This window comes from Xyrauchen texanus, chromosome 3 (assembly GCF_025860055.1).
Source record: "Xyrauchen texanus isolate HMW12.3.18 chromosome 3, RBS_HiC_50CHRs, whole genome shotgun sequence".
Classification (NCBI taxonomy): Eukaryota; Metazoa; Chordata; class Actinopteri; order Cypriniformes; family Catostomidae; genus Xyrauchen; species Xyrauchen texanus.
In genome coordinates, this window is record NC_068278.1 from 57,316,343 (window position 1) to 57,337,801 (window position 21,459).

Consider the following 21,459-nt stretch of genomic DNA (forward strand, 5'->3'; position numbering starts at 1 on the left):
ATTTCTTATTTTAACAAAACTTTTATTTTTTTACTGTCTCCAAGCAGTTATTTCTATTTTTTGAAATAATTTTATTTACCGTTTATTTTCTAAATGTATTTATTTTACTAACATTTTTAATAAGAATTTAAAATTGGTTAATTATTGAAAATTATCTGTTGTTTTTAAATGATAAACAAAAATAGATCATTTGCAGTTTAGGCCTATACATTAAAATAATGATGGCTTTTAAATATAATATTAATTGGCTAAAATTAAAAATTTATTCCTCTGAAAAAAAGAAATCCATTTAATATGGTATCGGTAACGATATCAGTGATATTGGCCTTGATAGTACTTGTTATTGGATTGAAAAGAAAATTAGTGGTATCGACCCAGTGGGCTGGGTATCGAGTTTGATACATTTTAGGCACCGACCGAATTGCCTCTAAACTATCGAGTATCAAAACATGTCTTGTCGTTCGGTAACAAATTTCAATATCTAAGGGGTTAATCTCGTCAACGTCAGATTTAGGCATGAAGGAAAAACACTAGTTTACACCGGTTACGCACAGAGACTTAAGACTGTAGTCTGTATGCGTCCCAACACCCATAGATGGAAAAGATGTGGAAAAGATCAAAAGTGTGGCTACATTTCGCCAGACTCGATGCCAACAGTGTGCAAGGCAATATTTGCGACAAGATAACTGCTGCCAAGACCAACAACACGACAAATCTGATGAAGCACTTGACAGTGCACGGAATAAACTTAAGAACAGAAAGTTGCTCCGTCTTCGACTGCAAGAAGACCGAGCCGGTGCAGTCATCCTCTCAGCGTCCTCTTGCCACAGAGCCTCCTTTAACATGCCCATCACACGAGTCCTCCTCCAAAACTACTGATGAATGCAGCAGCGCTATGACTGGGACTCCGACAGGTAAGTTAACGTTTAGCAAACAAATCGGCTAACTTGTAGTGGTACATGCTTGTGTACTTGTTAAATTAACGTTTCTCTGCGCGGTGACAGTCCTATAAACTGGGACCTACGTAACGTTAGATATTGTTTGGATGTATGGCTATAGATAGCTAGCCAAATCGATGCTAAAAATACTTTAAGGTTGACAGTAACCGATCAAGTTTAACCTACATTAAACTAGTTATCTTGTTAAACCGTACTAATCCTTAGGGCCGGCCGAATTAACAGTTTAGCTTTCTTGTTTTGTTTTGTTAGAGGTAATGTTTGTAATCTTGTTAAAATGGATTTCATAAAATTGGTATCGGAAAAAGTATCGTTTAAGAACCGGTATCGATATCTAATTTTTTTGAACGATACCCAACCCTACCTAAAAAGAAAACTGACCGTAGAAGATCGTTCACTACTATAGTGCCCCTTGAGGTCCCACTGAGAATGCAATGCAGACTCCTAAAACACTTCAATGTGCAACAATCAAGCTCGCGTACCTAAAAGCATCATGTTTTGTGCAAACCTTGATAATCTTTGAATGATGATGATGAGGTAAGAAAAAAGTGCTGTTCAGTCTTGCTTACGTGATGCAAGTCCTGCAGCTCAGACACAGTTGGTCGAGCACAGCACGTCAGACTCATGAAACTTTCAGTGCTGAGTCTAGATCTGTTTTCCCCTTCATGCTATCTTTTTCTGCCATAGATTAAAAGGCCACTTCTAACTTCTGTGACCAGAACTATTTGGACTCCTTGACCCAATGTCTAACTTTACTAAATATAAAATCTGTTTGTCTTCAGAAGATCAAGAAAACTGACGTGTTGTGCATCATGTATGACTTCATCACTAAATACTTGTTTTGTTTTCAATTAAATGAAAATTCTGTCATTATTGAATTACCTTGAAATTGTCCCAAACTCATAAGCGAAACCGGTTCCTGTTTAATGATGTGTGCATTGTGTTTGTATTTGTAGAGGGAGACTCTGTTACGGCAACTGGAGACTAACCAACTTGACATTGATGCCACACTAGAGGAGCTCAGTGTACAACAGGAGACGGAGGATCAGAACTATGACATGTGAGTGGTGGATAGGCATACACTGACATCTGTTTGCTGTCTTATATACCGCAAATATGTTCAATATATATTCAGCTTTAGATGGCTCACTAACACACAGGCTTAGATTGCAAATGCAGTAAGTGATTTAGCCATTCAGATACACACAAAAGCAAAAGTCCTTTTCACCTGCAATAGTGTTACAGCATAAGTTTGATAGGTATTTTAGTTTATTCTGTGCAAAACTGCTCCCTTAAGTCATCTTTAGGAAGCCGTTCACACTAAGGCTATTAAATTGAAATTGAAAGATAAAAATGCACATTCGAATGCAAAAACAGTGCATTCCCATTTTAGATGTGTGCCAAGTACTGACGACCTCAGTAGTACCATGACACCAATATTACTGTGCAACACTGTTATCACGAACCATCAATGGAACTGTCCATTGAAGCATTTCCATTCTCGTTTTACTTTTTTTACTTTTTACTTTTTACTTTGAACTGGCTAAAACCTTTGATTTTATCATTTAAAATGGAAAGCACTTTTAAGTATAACACAACTCCTGTAAGTTGAGTAGTAGACAGCCAATCAGGATGTAACCGGCCATTGTGCCTTCGCTAAGCTCTGCCCCCTTGGTTATCTTTGCTTGCTTTTAGAGGCTTTGCAAAACTTCCCATATGAATGAATGAGAGATTGCCATGATAGTTGTGGTTTTTGGCAATATATTCTCAAAAACTGAATGGAAATTATTCTTATGTGGCCTATAACGAAGAGTGACATTGCAAAGCATTTTTATAAAAAAAATTTTTTTTTATATATATATATATAATTATTTTTTTTTTTTTATGTAATTACACAGAAATGTATGTGATGTATATGACTGTGAATCAGATGAATCAAGGCGAACGATTATCAGTCATTTGAAAAGCAGGGTTCGCACAAGGTTCTTTAAGTGCTTAAAGTGCTTGAAATGAAAAAAGTGGTGGCCAGTGGTTAAGGCTCTGGGTTACTCACCGAAAAGTCAGGGGTTCAAGCCCCAGCACTGCCAAGATAACACTGTTGGGCCCTTGAGCAAGGCCCTTGACCCTATCTGCTCCAGGGGCGCTGTTTCATGGCTGACCCTGCACTCTGACCGCAGCTTAGTTGGGATATGCAAAAACAACTGCATTTCATTGGCTCTGTACCTGTACTCTGCACAATGACAGTAAAGTTGAATCTTAATCTTATCTTAAATTAGCTTTTAGAAACTTACGTGCTGGAATACCTGGAAAATCTGCATGTTTTTGTTTTTTAAAAGTGCTTGAAATTAAACCGGAGCATTTCTATACATTTAGTATGCCTGAGAAATTCATGCATTTTCCACATATCTTTTGATATTCGTGATATGCCCCGCTCACAGCACACTAATTTGAAACCCCCAATATTGGAAGGGGCCATCTAAGGACATGAAAACACTTAATATAATTTTTGTTCATTTGTTCATTGCATTAAAAGAACAAACGACCTCTTCTGGTGGATAGTTGTAGTAACATTATAGCCTGAAAGCAATCTTTACATAATCCCTTTTTCAATTAACTAAAATCAATCCTCAGTCTTGTCCGACGGGCTGTATGCAATGACACTGCAGGCAAGTGATCAAAACGGCTCATAACGTGTCTACATACACTCACTATGGTACTCTGAACACTTAATTACCTTTACTATGACCTGAATCAATACATAAATGAATTAACGTTAAGCTTTTAGCTTTAATTTACCAAATGGAGCAAGCATAGGTGTCCTTGCTTATGTTATGTTAATTTGGGAATAAGGTCTGACAAAGGTTCAGCTTAAATCTTAAATCTCTAGAGTTTAAGATTTTAAAAAAGCAAAAATCTAGATATAAAATCTATAAAGTCTGCTTAAAACTACTCAAACACACATGACTCCCTTTAACTCTCATTAGAAAAAAAAAAACACTTGTCAGATGAAAATGGTGGATGGCAACAGTTGCTAAGATCCTAGATTGGTCAGTAACACTTTGAAGGGTCAGCTGTGGCCAGCTCTTACTTTTGTGTAAAAATTGCTCATGGCATCTCATGAATGATCTGAGGATAAGAGTGTATTTTATGGCTGTTTTTGCAGATTTCTTGAGATGATGGAGACACGCAAAGCTTACGGATCTCTGGCACCCTCTAATGGTCAGAGCCCGTCGTCAGGCTCCCAGTCTCCTGTGGTGCTGACCGGTGCAGCCTCTCCCAGTAACTCCAGTCCCAGTACCCCACAGGCTCCTCTCCCTCCCCAGACACAGTCTGTACCTACACCCCCTCCATCTATACCACACCCTCCATTCCAGAGCACAACTACCCATATACCCCAGACCCAGACATTATCACAAACCCTGGAAGTGTCTGCCACTGCACCGATATCTGCAACTGTCAGTGCCCAACCTGCAGCTCCTCTGGCCCAGAAACGAGGATTCATCTCACGACTGTTTGGATCTTCAACTGCTGACAGTCTAGCAGACAAAATAGGTCAGTTCTGGACTTAAAGAACAAAAATACAAATTCTCATGTAATTTAATCACTCATGTTGTATCACTTTAGTTTCATCCGTGGAACATAAAAAGAGAGATGCAAGGTAGAATGTTAGCCTCAGTCACCATTAACTTTCACTGTATGTAAAGAAGATCCAATTAATTGATACATTGAAGACCAAGACTGTCTGTCCCAAATCTCCTTTTGTGTTCCATGGAAGAAAAGTCATATGTGTTTGTAACAAATTGAGGGTGAGTAAAAGAGTAATAATTTTGGGTGAACTATCCCTTAAGCACTTTTTCATTGATGAATATTTTCAGTGCAGATCCACCCCATTAGCTTTGCATTTTGTCAGTGATATAGATAATACAATTGTGCTGTTTGTACTACAATTACAGTGGCAAGAAAAAGTATGTGAACCCTTTGGAATTCGCTGGTTTTCTGCATTAATTGGACATAAAATGTGATCTCATTTCATCAAAGTCACAAGTACAAACAAACACAGTGTGATTAAGCTAACAACACACAAACAACTATAATCTTTCATGTCTTTATTGAACAAATCCAATTAAACATTCACAGTTCTGTGGAAAAAGTAAATGAACCTTTGGATTGAATCACTGGTCGAACCTCCTTTGGCAGCAATAACCTCAACTAAGTGTTTCTGGTAATGTTTTCCATATAGTAGACTTATGAGCAGAGATGTTAACCAGTTCCAGTGATTCCTTCAAGTCTTTAACTGTCACTCTAAGGTTCTCTTTTACCTCATTGAGCATTCTGCAGTGTGCCCTTTGAGTCATCTTCGCTGGACGGCCACTTCTAGTGAGAGTAGCCATAGTACTAAATCTTCTCCATTAATATGCTATTTCTCTAACTGTGAACAGATGAATATCTAAGCTCTTCGAGATAACTTTGTAACCCTTTCCAGCTTCCTGCAAATCAACAATTCTTTATCGTCGGTTTTCTGAGATCTTTTTTTGCGAGGCATGGTCCACGTCAGCAGAAGTTTCTTGTGAGTTGCAAACTGGTGCTTTTTATAATTCAAAGTAGCTCTAACCCACACCTCCAGTCTCTTTTCATTATTTGGATGCCAGGTTTGCCAACTCCTGACTCTAATACGTTTTTGTTGACATCATTAGCCTATGGGGTTCACATACTTTTTCCAACCAACACTGTGAATGTTTGAATGACGTATTCAGTATTTACAAGAACAAAACAATGATTTGTGTGTTATTAGTTATAATAGATTGTGTTTATTCAATATTGTAATTTAGATGAAGATCAAACCAGGAGGGATGTAACGATCCATCGATCTGGATCGATGCATCATTCAAATAACAAATGATACAATGTCATCGATGCAACTTATAAACATTGATGTATATATTTTTAATATGCACGTTTATTTAGAAAATCTCATGCCAATCACATCCGCATTTCCATCAGGCGATGCAGCAACCTTATGATATTAATCTTTCTTTATGAGCACTAAATATGGTTCTCATGTGGGACATGCGGAGTGATTGAAGCCCGCTGTGCTCAATCTGTGCACGCCCGTTAACAGGGCTGCGAGCTCCGGTGGCAAGCAGCTCACATGCGTGATTAAATCGGCTTCCCTTGATATCGTGCCGCATTTGAATTCTACATGAGAATTTTCTATTTTAAAGTGCTTTGGAGCAATTTAACCATGTCCAATGGCTAAAGAGCTGCGATATTCTGAACAGCGCAGACGAGGAATGGAGAAAACAGCTACCCTGCACCAACATCAATAAAAGACTTGCATCACAACAACACCCTTACTAACATTTATCACCGTAAACTAACAGAATTTTTCAATTTCTTCAACTGTGGAAGAACATGGATAGGACATACTCTCCTGTAAGTATTTTGCATTGATTGTTGTAGAGATGACAATTGTCACTGTAGTGTTTACCTCATTCCACAAGGCAATGAGCTGTTATCAAACGATTGATGATCACATATATGTGACTTTATTGTTCTAGTAATTATGATAAATTATTAATCTAATAATACACCCCCTACAAACCAGATTTTAATACAAATTTATACATAAATCCAGGTAATTCCAAAAGGTTCACATACATTTCTTTGCCACTGTATATTGAATACTAATGAGGCATTATCAGACGACACATGGCTGCCATTACAGAGACCAATGGACTGAGAAACACACACATGCACCTCTGCACCAATGCATCTGCTACTGCAATGCAGATCCCACAGAATGGGGCAAATAAGACCCGTCAATGACACCTGGTTATACATGTCAGTATGCAGTCCTGTGGTGCTAGGCTATATTCATGGCTTTATATTCAGATATCATTTGCAAATGGTTTGCTTCCTTAATTGTGTTTTTTCTTTTGATCTCTCAAAAGATCCACCTTTCAATTTGGCTCTTATTCTGGGGAATGTTGAACATTTTTTTAATTAATAATTACCATTTTATGTCGGTTCCTGTAGCGCAACTGGTAGAGCATGGTGCTAGCAATGCCAGGGTCAAGGGTTCAAATCCCAGGGAACCCACAAACTGATGCAAAGAAAATGCTGATACCGTGAATGTAGGGGTGGGCGATATGATCAAAATCTTATTTTATATTACGATAAAGATATACCACGTTATAGTAGAAATTTTCTGGAAAATCAATACAAATTGGTTAATATATTGTAATCCCTACATTTGGATACTTCAAACTCAAATTAAAAAAATAAACTAAAATCTCAACCTTACCAAAAAACTAAATTTCACTTCATGCCACAGATCAGTCTGATGTTGTTAATCCATAATTATTATTATTATAAACTTTCCTGAAGAAACTAAAGATCTTCTCAATGCAATGCAACAAAGAAAATAATACATAAGTAAATAAAAAATCCAAATAAATAGTTTTGACAGAATTAATGCAGAGTTCATATTTTGGCTTTCATAATATTCTATTGTGGGCTTCATTTTGAGGTGCTAAAACAGATTGCTTGTATTACTTTTACTATTACTATTAAATTGAGTGATTACCGTCGTGCAACAGAGTTTGCAGATTCAATTGTTCTGCTCTTGGCTTTTGTGAACCACAGATGTCACACCTGTTTTAATAACGCACTCCTCTTCATTTTCATTACTTGTTTGGTAGTCGTCCCATTCTGTGGATTTGTCTTTCTCCATTAAGGTTTTTATTGGGTCAGAAATGGAGGAGCACGAGTGATCTGACTCTGCGCTCTCCTGTCTCTGGAGCACAAATGTCAGCCTGCTTCAGTTGCTCCAGAGATCACGTGAAATATAGATGCATGATAAGAAGCATATTTAGCACTTTTGAATGTCATTGAATTGTCTTGGGAAGCTATAGAAAAATGTAAATGTAGTAAAAACCCATGTTTCTTCAATTCTCAGTCTCACATGAAGCCCTTCCCACAGACAGATAAGCCTGCACTGCGCATAGGAAAATGTACATATTGCGATATACACAATATAGAAAAATCTCTATCTATTGATGTCGCCATGATATATATCGTCATATCGCCCAGCCCTACTTGAATGCATTGTAATTGCTTTGGATTAAAACATCTGCCAAATGCATGAATATAAATGTAATGTATACATATGAACTATTATTAATCAGTATCTGAAGCCTTTTGAATTTGACAGAATTTCCATAGCTGAATTTGCAATAATAAATCAATATTTCATTAAGTTATTTTAGTGGTTGCTTTTTAAGACACTGGAGTTGCTATCCAGAAGTCAGAACTAATTAAAGTCACTAAGGAAATAGCTGGAAAGACTTAAATTGATTGGAAAGTGAACGGTTTATTTGCATGAAGAATGTTGGCCTTGTATTGGCCTAGAAACATAATTCAGGTCAAGCCACAAGTCTGCCCATGTTCTATTTCAAATGTTAGGATGATTAGGATACAAGACCATGTAATTATGTAATTATTTGTTTATTTGACTTTTACTTTGATTAGGTTACAAATTTACTGCTAAACTTCCGCTGCATACTAAGCTTCCACACACTCTTTTGGTCTCATATTTGATATGCTGATTAATTAATTGTAATTATTCACTGAATCAGCTTTGCATGTTTGGATAAGCTACCACTAAAGTTATTTTTGATTCATGAAAAGCCCATTTAAATTCTCATTACTGCAATAATTTGATCTAAACAGAAAATATGGAGTGGTGGTGGCATAGGGGGGCTAAAGTACTATACTGTTAATCAGAAGGTTGCTGGTTCGATCCCCACAGCCACCACCATTGTGTCCTTGAGCAAGGCACTTAACTCCAGGTTGCTCCGGGGGAGATTGTCCCTGTAATAAGGGCTCTGTAAGTCACTTTGAATAAAAGCGTCTGCCAAATGCATACCGGTAAATGTAAATATGACGTTTTGTTAAATGGCTGTTCTGTTGCAAGCTCCAATGTATTCATTTACTCTTTATTTAAAACTGTATTATTGTCTCTTATCAGAAACTACGAGTTCTGAAGTCCCAAAAACTTTTGGAAAGGTGCATAATGTGGATGACTTTGTGCCGGACTTGGGTTTGGATCGGAACTTTCTGGATGATGGTGGAACAGCAGGAGCATTAGCCGTTAAATCAAAGAGCAAACCTCCAACATTGACTCCCATCCTGGACAGTGACAGGTGAGCTACGATAACACCACGTTTAATAGGATAAAAACAAAACATTATTGTTAGCCCCTTACATTAAAGGACATCTGCATTTGGGTATTCGTGTAACACCTCATTATGTAACAGTTCTTCATTATGATGGATAATAAATGGTTTGATGCATATTTTGATTAGCAAGTGTGTGTTACCTTTTTCTTTAGCAGGGAATATAAAACCAAATCAGCAGAATTTAAAATGCTGGTCATGAATTATTTATATTGTTTTGGCTTTGATTTGTGCTATTAGGTTCAGAAGGAGCAAAACAGTTAAATAAAGACAAATTTATTTTTCACATTTGATTTCCTTTAAGACAACATTTCAACAGCATTCTCAAAGCATTAAATTGTAATGTGATACAGTACATTCAATGGGAAATAGTGTAGGGTGAAATGTGAGGATACAATTATGTTGTGATAACTGGACTGTAATATAGTTAGTTACTATTATTTGTCCCTGCGCACATTGCCTTGGTTGCATCAGCTGAAAAGTTGTTGCAGAGGAAGTTAATGAAAATCAAGCTTTGAAATGAAAGCAAACATTTTTCTTTAGAATAAGGACTGATGAAGGGTGCACATAGAAGTGGCATTTATTTAGATAGTAAATGGGGATGTACAGTATTAAAATTCATGTTGCGTTTTCTTGTGTGTTCCGTAGTGATGGAGAGGGGCGGGGAAATCCTCTGGTCTCCGGTTTCCAGGACGATTTAGATCCGGATGACAGAGCACCTTGTCGGCCTGCTGTTAAAGTGGTAGTCCCGAGCAAGGACATCACCCTCACTAGTGATGAAGAGGAGGAAGATGTATCTGTACCTTCCACTGCCCAAAACAAGGGTATCAGTGCTGAGCTAAACACAAAGGGGTAAGAAACAGAAACTATCAATTTGAAGAGAAAAGCTTTGATAAAATGCATACAAGATGAGACCTGAACAGAATTTCTATGATGCATTATAAAGATGTAAATAATTTCCCTCACAGCTAATGCATTTCAAAAATTGTTCATTAGCAGAGATCATCTGCCTCTTTAATTTCCCTCTTTAATAACCACACAGTCGATGGATGGATGTGTCAAATGTTCCTCAGATGATGGATGGATGGATAGGTAGATAGATGTGTCAAAAGTTCCTCAGACATAGGATAGATAGATAGATAGATAGATAGATAGATAGATAGATAGATAGATAGATGGATGTGTCAGAAGTTAATCAGACGATGGATGGATGGATGGATGGATAGATAGATAGATAGATAGATAGATGGATGTGTCAAAAGTTCCTCAGACATTGGCTGGCTGGCTGGATGGATGGATGTGTTAAAAGTTCCTCAGGGATAGAAGGATGGATGGATGGATGGATGGATGGATGGATGGATGTGTCAAAAATTCCTCCGACATAGGATGGATGGATAGATAGAAAAAATAGGATAAAATAAAAAAAATGAAAGATACTTTAATATTATAAATGACTGAGCGATCTATCCTTTTTTTCTTGCCATGTCAGATCTTCAGTGAAATCACTCAAACAGCAGCAAACCAAGTCAGCTGAGAGACCACAAAGTCTGAAAACTACAGCATGTCCTGCGGTTCAGCAACAAGGTCAAAAGACAGGGGGCGCACTTGAAGCACACTCCTATTCAGAACATGAAGCTCAGCAGATGCTTTCATTTGTCATGGATGACCCTGATTTTGAGAGTGAAGAGCTCGATATACCCAAGATCAAGAAGGTACTGAAACATTTTGAGGTTCTTGCTTGTCCTGAGGCTTTAAAGGAATGTTCCGGATTCAATACAAGTTAAGCTGAATCGACAGCATTTGTGGCATAATGTTGATTACCAAAAAACATTATTTAGACACGTCCCTCCTTTTCTTTAAAAAAGCAAAAATCGAGGTTACAGTGAGACACTTACATTGGAAGTGAATGAGGCCAATTTTTGGAGGGTTTAAACAGAAATGTGAAGCTTAAAATTTTATAAAAGCACTAACATTCATTCTTCTGTTAAAACTTGTGTATTATTTGATCTGTAAAGTTGCTTAAATGGTCATTTTTACAGTAGTTTTAGGGTTTGTTGACATTAGATCCTCATGGGAATAATGTTGGCTATAACTTGTCACAGAAAAGGTTTGTAAGTGATTCTATCACATTAAAATCCTGTTTACATGAATATCCTTTATACCTTGTGGTTATACTTTTGAAAAAGTGAGTATTTTAATGTAAAAAAAAATGGCACTCTTTCACTTACATTTTAAGTGCCTCACTGGAACCTCGATTTTTCTTTTTTTAAAGAAAAGGAGGAACGAGACAATCATTTTTTGTAGTAATCAATATTATGCCACAAATGCTGTTGATTGAGCTTAACTTGTATTAAACCCATAATATCCCTTTAAGCACAACGTAAATTGAATAAAAAAACGTTGTGAACAGCAATCGATCCCCTCGTTTTTTTAAACACAGAACATTTCTTTAATAAATGCCCCGGACTTAATATGCATTATTTTATCAGTAAAGAAATTTAACTTTCTCTGCCTTAGAAACTACTATTAATTTCAGCCGTGACCAATAATGTTAACCAGTAAAATCACAGACAAACTTTTCACAACCAAATCAAATTCTGATGCATAGAATCAAGTCCCGCCCTATATTATGTCCCACTAAATATTCGGATCATTCAGAAATACATCAAATCACTGAAGTGAAATGCATTGTGAATTCATAACGCCTTTAAAGAAATGGAAACAATCTAACTTCAAGTAACTTATTTAAACTCACAGCAGATAATTTAGCTGTTAGATACCTATTTCACTGCCAAATCATTCCAACACCAGTTCTCTTATGTTTTTCATAGGAGGCTTTTCCAGCACGAGATGATTTATCTGACCGGTCAGATGATGGTTTTGTGTTCGCTGGACTCCCGGAGCCCCCCAAAACCGTTGCTCCCTCATTTAACAGTGACATTGACCTGTTCGGCCTGGGGTTTGAAGAAACTACACCTAAGAACAAAAACAGCAGTGAAGACCAGGAAGGTAAAATTCAGCAATTTATACTTAAGCTGGTCGCAATTAAAGGACATTCAGAATGTCATCTTGCTCATTACGTTCAACTGAGATTTTTTATATTTTTTTTTTATGTGTGTGAGATTTGTCATGAGGAAAAAAAAGACGAGTATTTAAACAGTCGTTGAAATCTGCCATACTTTTTAAAGGCTCATTTAAGTGTCAATTTATTTAGCACTTTAAATGAAAAAAAGATGTTTGAAAACATTGGATACATTTGGAACTAATCCGGCTCTTTCTATATCGTCAAAACACAGAGTTCGTTTCAGAGTGCACTGTAAATCCATTTACAGCATGGTGTGGTGTAAACAAAACTGATTTGAAAACTTTTGCTGCAAAGCACTCTGATATTTACATTTATGCATTTGGCAGACGCTTTTATCCAAAGCTACTTACAGAGCACTTATTACAGGGACAATCCCCCCGGAGCAACCTGGAGTTAAGTGTCTTGCTCAAGGACACAATGGTGGTGGCTGTGGGGGTTGAACCAGCAACCTCCTGATTACAAGTTATGTGCTTTAGCCCACTACACCACTACCACTCCATATACTCTGACAGAGGAATTCATTGAACAGTTAAATTTTCAGAGGGATGGGGCCCGTTTTGCTTTCGGAAATCCAATTAGCTGTATTCCCAAAAGCTTTAAAACTGACCTGACTCTTTCTACATACTGAAACCGGATTCGCTATATTTCAGATGCTTGGATGGAGATTTCTCGAGTGTGTCGGCAAACTTAAAACAGTTTAAACAGTTAAGACTTGAGACTTCAGGACATGTGGACATTTCAGATTCTGCTTTATTTTGCAGATAATGAAAGCAGACACTCCACAAAGGACAAGAAAAAGAAGAAAAAGAAAAGCAAAGAGGTAAGAAACTAGATCGGATTAGTGATAGACTGATATACACATCCATTTTCTATACCTGCTTATCCTATGTAGGGTGCTGGAGTCTATCCCAGCTACTTTGGGCCAATATATCAGCCAATATTTGGCCATTAAGAAATTATTGGCATTGGGAAATAATTGTGCCTAATTAGATTATTTACCTAATTGATCAATTCCAAAATCTACTTACAACAATGTCAAATGGATAGTGCACATTTAATTTTTTCAAATATTTTGTAGTGAAAAGTAAATATTGTGCATGATGAGAGTTGCTCAATAGTAGCATCTTATTTGCCATCAATAAATTGTTTAATATCAAAACTAGCGATGGGACGATATATCGGATTTCGATATATCCCAAAAAATAACTTGATATTTAGAAATTTGCACAAAAAAAATTGTCCATGTAATCATAAATTAAATGACCTGTCAAACATCAACATCTCTCTATCTCTTGATTTTACCCCTACTGCACTTTTTTTCTACACTGTTTATAGGGTTCACACAAGGTCCTTAAAGTGTTTGAATTTAGCTTTTAGAAATTTAAGGACTGGAATACCTGGAAAATCACCTTGTTTTAATGAAAAGTGTGCGAGATTAAAGCGGATCGTTTCCTCCGTGTAATGTGTGTCCATCAAAGTCTTCATATAATCTTTACAGTCAGATAAAGAAGTAGAAAGAAATGTTATTTGTAATATCATGCAGCATGTATGCGCTAAAGAAACCGAGAGATTCTCTTTGATGTTCGTTGAACTGGAACTCTGTGAGGCGCTCGTTGAACTCTTAAAGTGACAGTAACCTTATTAGTGTAAACTCAATGTTATACTTGTTAATTGTGCACATTATTTCAAACAGTGATGGCTCTTATCATTATATATAACATTTCATGATATAATATTAATTTATAGACTAATTTAAATGTACAAAATAAAATTTTGATTATAATAATAACAAACAAATAATTAAATATAAATATACCGGTACACTTTTACATATTTTTTCAGGACAGGTTTTTGTTCTGATGCTTGTTCTGCACCTGATCAGCCTGAACGTACCCCACTATTTCTGAAAGCTTATTTGTTTGTGATCTTTCCTTATAGAGAAAGGTAAATGAGAAACTCTTATTATTTAAACATTGAGAATTTATATTTTGATGATAAATTATTATTTGATGATAAATTATTGTGTATTTTGCTCAAAATGTTTTGTCAGAAAATAAAAAATGTCTATAATATTTTGTCATTTAAGTGTTAAGTGTTGTGTTTAAGGTAAATATTAAATGTTAATATTACAAATAATTACAGAGCATTTTTATGTACTTTTAATTTTGAGCCTCATATCGTATATCTAACTGCATCGTGAGATACCCATATCGTCCCATCCCTAATCAACACTTTATCAGACATCGACCTGACTGCTCTATAGATATCATATCACCATTGCACATTAAAAAGCTTTTATCTGTCACCCACTAGCCCATTCAATTTGATATGTCAAATTGTGTGGCATATACCGTCTTTGTCTGTAATGAAATGATCTGGAAGGGAAAAATCTTTTTGTGTCTAGGAGGATGAGAAAAGCAGCAAAAAACGACACAAACACAAGAAAAAGGAGAAAGATGAGCCTGGCACAGGGGACGAGAAAGAAAAGAAAAATAAAAAATCCTCAAGGACCAAGAAAACTGGAACTGTTGACGATCTGGAGGCATTCCTGGCTGGCAAAGAGGGACCAGGAAACAGTGAGGTCGGACACTATGAAGAACTCTAGGACTCCAATGAACCAATCAGGGTTTAACACCAACATCAACTGTGTGGCATCGGCAGGTCTTTGTCCAATCCATTCCACCTCTGTTTTGCAGAGCCTAACCTTTTAATTTCCGACAGTGTTTTGTGCTTCCAGCATTGCAGCTTTAAGTCGCAGTTGTTCACCCAATGCCATTTTCCAAAGTGTACATCAGTGTTTTAAGACCTGCAACCTGTTTTTCGACATCAATCCATTTTTTCAGGAAGAACAGAGCCACATTTTATCTGCTGCTTTAAATAGTCCTGAGATTATTCCGTTATTACCTGAAAATAACTCATTTCAGAAAAACTAAAAAGTTCCTCAAAGACTTGATGACGTTTGACACATTTTAGCATTTATTGGTTTTGTTTTGTTTTATGTGTGTGTGTGTGCGGCGTGTGTCTTTCAATATGTGTACTTATATATTCCTGAAAGCTTTTGACGCATTTTTATGGGCTAGCATGCACAGATGATTGTACATTTTTGTTAAACAACAGTATAGATGGGATAATCGGCAGACTTTGCATGCTAATCTACACACCAAAATTCCACATATTGGGCATCATACTGTAAGCACGGGCAGGACAATTTTGTGTGTAAATCGCTTGTAAAATGTTTCTTACATATATTGTCACGTTGAATGTTTTTTACAAAAGAAATATGTTAAAAATTTGTTTTGTAATTCATAAATCATTTGTAAAATCATTCTTACTCGGATCGTCCCATTCAGTTCAATATAATATACGTAAGAATGGTTTTGATGCTGTCAACAGAAATTCATCCAAAATCTATTTAAATTATTTGTTAAATCATTGCTACTTACATTTCCCATTTAATATTTATACATTTATTCAATATTTTTTTAATCGATGCAAAGTGGGACATTTTTTGACAGATTATATTCAATTAAAAGTAGTTAAATAAATAGATATTTGTGTTTTACTTTGTTTTCGTCATATATTGATAATTGATAATCGACTAATTATGATCGCTATCGATAAGAATGTAGTTAAATCTAATTGGCTCCAGGTTAAGTGGCAGGAACATTAAACTCAATGTAACAATTTCCGTAAGAATGTTTTTTTTCTCTGTTACTTTACAAAGAAATTTGTTGTGCACATTTCATAAATCATTCGGGATTTGCATGAATTGCGTTAAATTGGCCTAATTTACATAAGAATGTTTTTTACCGACAATTTACTTGCGATTTACGCAGAAATTAGTTTACTTTGTTTACTTGCTTAAATTGCCTCTTCAATTCAATGCAAAAATTTACATAAATGTTATTAACGTACTGTTTACGCAGAAATTCGTTGTGCTCATGTTTCATGAATCATTTGTAAAATCATTCAATGTTAATTGTTCCATTTATTTCAATTCAACAATTCACATCAGAATGTTTTTACGCTGTAAACGGGCATTCGTACAAAATGCATTTTGGTTAATTAATTATTTGCAAAATCATTAAATTTCTTTAAATTTTCGCTTCAATTCAGTGCAGCAATTTATGTAAATGTTATTTATGGACCGATTACAAAACAATTGCTTGTGCTCATGTTTCACGAATCGTTTGAGAAACAAATCTTGCGTAAAATTGTCCCATTCAATTCAGTGCAACAATTTGCGCAATACATTTTTTTCATTAATGATTTACGCAGAAATTCGTTGTGCTCATGTTTCATTAATCATTTGTAAAGTCATTCTTACTTAAATTTTCGCTTCAATTCAGTGCAACAATTTACGTAAATATTATTTACGGACCGATTACAAAGAAATTGGTTGTGCTCATTTTTTATGAATCGTTCGAGAAACCAGTCTTGCGTAAACTTTTCCCTTCAATTCAGTGCAACAATTTGCGCAATACATTTTTTAAATTACGATTTACGCAGAAATTGTTCTGCTCATGTTTCATTAATCATTTGTAAAATTATTTTGTTAACGGTCTCATTTAGTTCAATCCAACAATTTGCATAAGATTGTTTTTGTTAAAAACAGACATTTATTCTAAATTAATTTTGTTTCGTAAATTATTTGCAAATTAATTCTTAATTAAATTGTCCCTTCAATTCATTGCTACAATTTATGTAAATGTTACATTTATGTGACTACTTGCACAGAAAGAAGTCACATGTTGTGCTCATGTTTAACTAATTGTTCGAGAAAGCAGTCTTGCGCAAATTTGTCCCGTTCAATGCGACAGTTTATGCAAGAACATTTTTACCAGGTACACAATTCGCTCCTCCCGTGCTTCATTAATGAGGCCCAGTGTCTTATGATTGTCTTCCAGATGTTATTTTGAACAGTCCCTGGAGCTCTTCGTAATTTTGCCTCTCAAATAAATCAGTCTGTTGCGTAATTCTATTTAATAACAAAAGCGTCTTATGCTGCCATCAATTTCCTTCTATTAATGCCTTAAGCTGTTCTACACTTAACAAAAGGAAAGCCTTCATGAAACAATCGTCTGTTGAGTAACGGCATTAACTTCCAGAATTACTGCAAGCTGTAGAGACACTTCCGCAGCGATCCCATTTATAAATGATGTACAGAAGGCATTGAGCAGTGTCTCTGTCAACTTGTAATTATGCAGTTTATTTATGACTACAAATATTTTAATGATAAAAATGGTAGTTTCATTATCACAGTTTATGATTCCAGACGGCTTCTCCATCAGATTGTCTATTTTCAAAGTCTTTTCGAGTCGATATGTCCAAATCCTTTGCTGCATATCTTAATTTTTATTTAGATGGCTTGTGTACTTTGATGTTGATGCTAGTTGTATGTAGCTCTATTGTTAAGATATGTTCACTAAGACATTCCAGGTAACTTACAAACTAAACACTGAAGTTCTCTCCCAGTTATGCTTTACAACATACAAAACTAAATTAAGTTTTAGGGAAACATCTTATAAAAATAAGACATTTTACAGTATGTACATTTGTAAAATTCTTAAGCATTTAATGTCTTAATTTGAATGCACACGTTTCAACTATCTAATATTTTGGTGCAATTTGAAGAATGTTTTGGCCTCATATGATGCATTAATGTGTTCATGAATGAAAAATATAGACAAATGATTGTTTAATTACTCATAATGGGCCTCGTTCATGAAAAACATGGTTTGTAATATGATTCCGACGTAAATTATCGCATTTAATTTATTGTGACGGTTTGGTAAAGAATTGTTTTATGAATGATTTGCATGGAAATTCCCCAAAAGGGACCCAATGTTTATATGATACGGTATGATAACGATTTGTTTTTTGCTTTGGATTGTAGTGGAATCTACTTCGAGGATAGGGCGGGAATTTATTGTCTGGAATAGTTTTGCGCACTCTTGCAATAGTTTGCGTTCCCTCGAAATTAGTTTTGGGTTTCTTCGCAATACCATTATCCATCCCTTTCATTTTACTACAGTAACCATATTTGAACCATGATATTTGTGGCAAAACCGTAGCAATAATACAAGAAAAAAGAAGCTAATAAAAATCATAATCATTCAATAAACGTAGTTGGTTTTACTGTAACATCATGGTTAGTTTGTGGTACATGTACCATGGTTTAAAAAAGAAAATGGTTACTGCAGGTTTACTAGGGTTGGATAAAGGGATTGCGAGGGAACGCAAAACTATTTCAGTAAGTCAATTCCCTCCCTGTCTTCTAAGAGGCTCCGTGGAAATCCGATTGGCTCCAAGTTTAGTGGCAGGAATGCAATTGAATGACATCATTTTGCAACTTCTTGCGACTTCTCCGAAATTGTTTTGACCCTCAAAATGTCAAATGGTTTAAATTGATTTTGTTGTTGGATTTTCTCGATTACATGCAACATGTTGTTGGGACTTTCCACCTCACGAAAGAAAGTCTTGATTCGTTTTTGATGGTATCATGAGGTGATCTGTTCACCTTTTGAACTTTTTGGTTGTTTTGGCCCAAAGATATCTCTCTGCCTATTTTTACTCCACAGACTGCCCTGCAAAGGCTTAATCTCAGGCATAGATGCGCTTTCACCCTGAGGCACTGCTGTGTCGACAACTGAATGTTTATATCGATAGTATGTTGGATTAATAAGTAACAAGTATCATTCAGCCCGAACTGATTTGCAGTAACTAACCGTCAACTTACTAACAGTACATTTAAACACAGATTCCTGCAAATTCCTGTCTTTTCCGACCATCATCTGTGTCTTAGGTCGTTGCAAAATCAAGCATGCTGTCAGCTCCACAAGCACCGCTTAGCGCAGCTGATGCATCACGCTGTCACCATGGAACCACACGCCCGGGATGATCTATACATGCTCACTGTGATAAATAGTCTTGCTCTCGTGGATTTATGAATACACTCTTGACTACTCTCACCCCAATCCAGGGAAAGTGCACAAGTGCGCACCTCGACCACATATCAACTTCCTCTTTTACCTGCCTCAAGTATGATTGACTCCTCAAGGCCCTTGATTTATTTATATTTCAGCTTGGCAAAAGAAATGAGTGCATTGATGCTGCATTAGTTCTGGCTGGTTGTTGGACTGCATGCAACATATTTCCTGCATAGCGTTTTTCAACGGGCCTTTATTGGATTTAACGGAAATGTGTTTTGAATATGTGGGAACGCTAGTTTTAAACCTCATTGATTTGATTTTATTCATCCAGCTGCATATCATTTACAAAGCCTTTTTTTGTGTTGTTTGGCCATTAATGGTTGTGTAACGATTGCTTATTTCATATTTTGTTACCCTGTTTCACTACCCTCATTTGATTTATGTGTTTCAATTGTGTAATAAATGCAAGAGACATCTGACAAGGTTTGAAGGGTCAAGCTGCTTTTGACTTGAGTATTTTTGAGGTCATTTGTTTATTGCACATGCATTTGGGACGTTTTGGCTAAACAGATTTGGTGTGATTTTAGTGACTGCTTACAAGTCTGCAGTGTATTGAATTTTGTGCACCTTTTTTTTGTTGTTTTCAATTGTTCTCAATTTGGAAAACCATTTCCTGAAGTTTGTTGTTTTCTGTACCACTAAATGTACAGACTCCGTTAACATTTTTATTGATAATGTTTTGGCTTTTATAAACCTTAGGGTGAAGAAATGTCCCGGTCATATTTCACCCCAAAAGAAAAACAACAACATAGAAATGGGGTATAAATATAGGACAATTAATTTAGGATAGGACCTGTTTTAAGCTGTTTTGCATGGTGACATTATTTTCATGTCAAATTCAATATTTGTATGACCCCCCACCCCCATCAATAATACTATATTAATTAAATTCAGTACAACATATATTACCATTAAACTCCCACTTGTTTGGTACTGTAATACAATAATGAAAAATAAATTAAAATCAGCATAAATTAAACTTCGAACAACAAATACTAACATTATATTATATATTTAACTTCCTCAGACCCTAGTGTGACTGCTGTGTGCATTTTCCATTGATTTGTATCTAATAGCCTCTAAAAAAAAACATGCAAAAAAATACAAAAATTAAGGCCAAATAGTTTTCCTAAAAACCTATGTCCACATATGTGGACAGCGGGACTAAGTTGTGAAAGTTTAAATAAATCCAAGCTATAGAAAGTCAGATTATTAGTATTATTATTTTAATGAAATTGTTTGTTTCCAGGAGCGTTGGTTATTCATAAATAATTATTGCATAAATAATTATGATTCAAATTAATGGCCAGCATCATCCAATCACTGCCAACCATGTTAAAATACAAAATACATTATAAATGTTGAATCTATGTACTGATGATCATTGTCCTGTGTCTGCCAAACATGTTGAGTGGTCCAAACATCATCTGCAGCCTGAAACTGAACTTTTGACCGGATATTAGGAGTGAATGCACTTACCTGCATAGAGAGATATATGATGCTCCCGATTTAGTGAATGACTTAACCTCCAGTGTGCTGTCTGTCTGCACTGTTCTCAGAACAGTTTGAAATGCACCTTATTTTCATACTAACTCCATATAAAGCTTCTGAAAGCAACATTTTCCAGCTTTTGGATGCATCCACTGATTCTGAATGTTTAACTCTTTAGTGACAACCTAGAGTCTCTTGAACTGAGATCAGTCGGTTTAAATGAAATGAAATGATGTATTGCATATAGCAAAGCCAAAACGTAATGTCCACTCATGTGGATCTGGGGTCTCGGGAGATTAAATGTATTTGACAAATTAATCATATCGGTTTCTTCTTTTCTTTTCTTTTTGGCAAAAAATAGGCTACTGAGAATTGGTGAAGAGAGGAGAAAATATGCTTAATTGTCATAAAAATAATGTCACAATTAAAAATAACCAAATGGTCCTAAAAATAAGGCCTGACTTTTTATGCTAAATATAATTTGCTATAGTTCGTTTTGATCACAAAGTGTAGTCAGGACATTACTAACGTAAAAAAAACAGCACCGTCACCTGTATATACTGTGAATATATATATATATACACACACACATACATACATATATATATATATACATGCAATCTATATATATATACTAAACTACATAACTTTGAAGAATTGTCTATTGTGACTATTATTATTAATTATATAATAAATGT

General features: G+C 35.7%; 1 protein-coding gene across 1 annotated transcript in view; it reads left to right on the forward strand.

The window, feature by feature from the left end:
- LOC127622949 (rab-like protein 6) overlaps window positions 1–19,705 on the forward strand; it is a 45,059-nt gene extending 25,354 nt beyond the window's left edge. The window contains exons 9-16 of the mRNA XM_052097148.1: window positions 1,913–2,016; window positions 4,120–4,508; window positions 8,986–9,160; window positions 9,842–10,045; window positions 10,683–10,905; window positions 12,025–12,202; window positions 13,040–13,098; window positions 14,683–19,705. Of these exons, the coding sequence (XP_051953108.1) occupies window positions 1,913–2,016; window positions 4,120–4,508; window positions 8,986–9,160; window positions 9,842–10,045; window positions 10,683–10,905; window positions 12,025–12,202; window positions 13,040–13,098; window positions 14,683–14,883 (1,533 nt within the window). The 3' untranslated portion in view covers window positions 14,884–19,705. The remainder of the gene's footprint in view (window positions 1–1,912; window positions 2,017–4,119; window positions 4,509–8,985; window positions 9,161–9,841; window positions 10,046–10,682; window positions 10,906–12,024; window positions 12,203–13,039; window positions 13,099–14,682) is intronic.
- The last annotated feature ends 1,754 nt before the right edge of the window (window positions 19,706–21,459 follow it).